We start from the raw sequence: 3181 nt of genomic DNA, 5'->3' as shown, positions 1-3181 counted from the left end.
TGCGTGTGTGTGTGCGTGTGCCGCCCCAATCGAGCCCGTTAATCAATGTGAACGAACCGCGAACGCATTTCGAGTGAAATTAAATTACTGTCCCAAAATTCAATTGAACCCTTGTGTTTGCGTTTGGTTGCGAAAAAAAAACAACGGCATCAACAACAGTGACTACTTCATTGAGACATCGTCCAAAGCAGCGACCTCTCAGCGGCTCAGCGGGATGGTGATTGTGTAAGTTCCAACCCTTCTTGGCTTGTGCCTTTAGCGATCGAGTTTGGGGGCCGATTTGATTAATGGTGTTGTATGTTTTTGCTTATCGCTTCGCTAACAGGCAATCGAACGTGATCAACTCGAGCGGAGTTGGTGGCTCGAGCGAACAGCTGGGTATCGACTGGGATATTAACGATCCTAGCGTACCGATCGTGACCGAGTCGGACTACGATGCGTTCAACGAGTGGAGTGATGGCCACTGCCGTCAAATCTACCGGCCGGCTAGCGAGGAAGCCAAACGGCACGCATCAGGTTGGGCTATGCGAAACACCAACAACCACAACGTGAACATCCTGAAGAAGAGCTGTCTTGGTGTGCTGGTGTGTTCTGCTGGGTGTATTCTCCCGAACGGGGATAAGATCCACCTGAGGCCGGCCATTTGCGATAAAGCACGACGCAAGCAGCAAGGCAAGGCATGCCCAAACAGGTGAGTTGTGGACGATGAACATTGGTTCCTGGTTCTTTTGTCTGACGGTTGGTTGTGTTTCCGTTTCTAGATTATGCATCGGAGGCATTCTGGAAATTTTGCCGTGTCGAGGACACTGTGGATATCCGGTGACACACTTCTGGCGACACACTCCACACGCGGTGTTCTTCCAGGCTAAAGGTGTCCACGACCATCCACGTCCGGAAGCCAAGTCATCCGGTGAAACACGACGTGTACTCGGATTGGGACGTCGCGAACGTGTCCTGAGGACGGTGCAGTCCAAAATGAACAAGGTAAGTTGCTTCGGAGTGCGTTCGTTTTGTACTCAAGCTTATCGACGATCGTTTTGATGCATCCTTCCACCAGATAAATGGGCTTAAGCAGACTAGAAAATCGACCAAACAGCTGTACGCGATCGCCAAAGCGACGAGCTTCAGTTCCATCTCGTCTGGGGAAGCCATCAAGTCGCCGGATTCGTCCTTCGAAGATACCAGCTACCACCCGGTGGAATACCTGAGCGGACCCACATACACCTACGGACATCATGGACAGTTCCAGCAGCACCAGCAACAGCCTCCAGCAACTCTGCATAGCTCACAAAACCCGTCGGAGTACGCACAGAACTGTTTCTACGACACGACCTCCAGCTTTATCCATCCGGAGGAGATCTTCCAGTTAGATCAACCCCTACGGCCGGTTACCGGTGGTCAGAAGTATTCGACCCAACAGCCTCTGGCCGGATCACCACCGGCCACCATGTTTGATCTGGATCTGGGGCCAGATGGAGCCCCAGGACAGTTCTCACCATACCGACAAGGAACATCCGATTGTGGACAGGCTGGAACGGGTCGGTTCTTCGATTGCGTGAAGTATGAGAGCTGTACGGATACGGACACGGCTAGTCTCACGAGCAGCGGGTGTTCTAGCGTGTTGGACGATATCGCGTACTACGCGAGTCCGCAGGTTGATTACCAGAATAACAACAACCACAACACGGGTGGCAACAGCTGCCTTGCCCAGCTCGATATGGACAAGATGGGTCTGCGTGCGTGTGACGGACTCAATTCGTTCTTTATTAGCCAATCAAGCGGAGTATCAACGACGACCGACGGAGCTGGATCGGTGGCATACAGTGAGCAGTACAGTGCGTCCTCTTCACCGCAATCGTACGGAGGGTACGATCCTTCGATGAGCTCGCAGGCGTTGGTAAACTCCGCCGGATCTCCGCATTCTTGCGATGGTCGGATGGTACCAACGTCCACAATGACTGGCACTGGGTCTGTGTCCTCTTGCGAGGTGTCACACCAGCAGCAATGTGCGAGTAGTGAACCATCGACTTCGACAACAGTGGATGCGACTTCTGCTGATGGAGCGTCGTGGTGGAATAACAGCTTCTTCCAGACAACGGTAGGGACTAACGAGTGGAGCCAATCGTATGATGAGAGTCCTCTGGCGGTGGGAAGTCATAACTCCCACCATCATCACCAACAGCAGCAACAGCAGCAGCAGCAGCAGTACTATCCCTTGGAGCACTGTGAATATCTTAGCTAGAGCTGATGGAAACGTGACGAAGGCGTCAAAGTTTCTAGCCTGTCGATCTGTCAGAGCACCAGACCTTGCTTCTGTTCACCACGTGCTGATCTACCCGATCTACCCTTTTTTACTACTCTCTCACACTCACTAGCTGTTAAGCGCCCCAGTTTCCTAGGCTAAGAACACACAAAACTGATGGAACGCAAATCAAAGTACCAAGCGTAGGGTGTCGTAGGATTATTGTAGTGTTTTTTTTTTTTGAAACCTTTTTACAACCAGATATAGTCGAAGGGAATATTTTTATCTCCACCGTAAGCCGACCTTCGCCCGGGCCGTCCCCAAAACCGACAGTCTGATATTTTTGCACCGTTCTGTCCCGTGGGTGGAACGTTGCTGGTGGCGGGACGGGTCAGGAAGAGGGCGGCTGATTAGTTGCGTAAGGTTTGTTTTGTTAAAACAGTTCTAGTCACTGGAAATTTGATTACATTTGTGAAGCTAAATAAATGTACCGTAATGCGGTAAACGCATGGAAATGGATTTTTCCGACAACGTTGTTTCGGAGTTGTGGAAATAGTTAGTGGAAAGAAATGACGAACACTTGTATATGGCGATGTTTCTTTTTATGCTAATTTTGTTTATGTTTTCCTTATGTACCTTCTCTATGTTGTCTATGTGTCTTTTCTCGGTTCTTTCTATGTTCTTTGTAACTGTTCTTTTTAATGTTCGTTCAACTGCATTTCACCGCTTTTGCGTCAACGCCTATGAACTTTTCCTCTATTTTCTACCATTTTCCGTGTCGTGACTATTTTCTCCCTTTTTTTCCTTTCACACCAGTCAAAACGGCAGGAACATTTTAAAATCAATGACACGTAATGAGCATTTATTGGACCAATTTAAAACGGTTACAAACCGACCGAACAATACCCCGAAAGCTTGCAGACCCTCGCAACTTGAAGC

The 3181-nt window shown here is 49.6% G+C and overlaps 1 protein-coding gene across 1 annotated transcript; it reads left to right on the top strand.

The window, feature by feature from the left end:
• The first annotated feature begins 214 nt into the window (after window positions 1-214).
• On the top strand, window positions 215-2382 carry LOC128724045 (transcription factor glial cells missing-like). Its single transcript, XM_053817809.1, has 5 exons — window positions 215-225; window positions 326-691; window positions 762-984; window positions 1058-2124; window positions 2376-2382. The coding sequence occupies exons 1-5, from the start codon at window positions 215-217 to the stop codon at window positions 2380-2382; spliced, it is 1674 nt and encodes a 557-aa protein (XP_053673784.1).
• The last annotated feature ends 799 nt before the right edge of the window (window positions 2383-3181 follow it).

This window comes from Anopheles nili, chromosome 3 (assembly GCF_943737925.1).
Source record: "Anopheles nili chromosome 3, idAnoNiliSN_F5_01, whole genome shotgun sequence".
NCBI lineage: Eukaryota > Metazoa > Arthropoda > Insecta > Diptera > Culicidae > Anopheles > Anopheles nili.
Note: the sequence above shows the minus strand (reverse complement) of the source record. Positions and strands in the feature narration are given on the sequence as shown.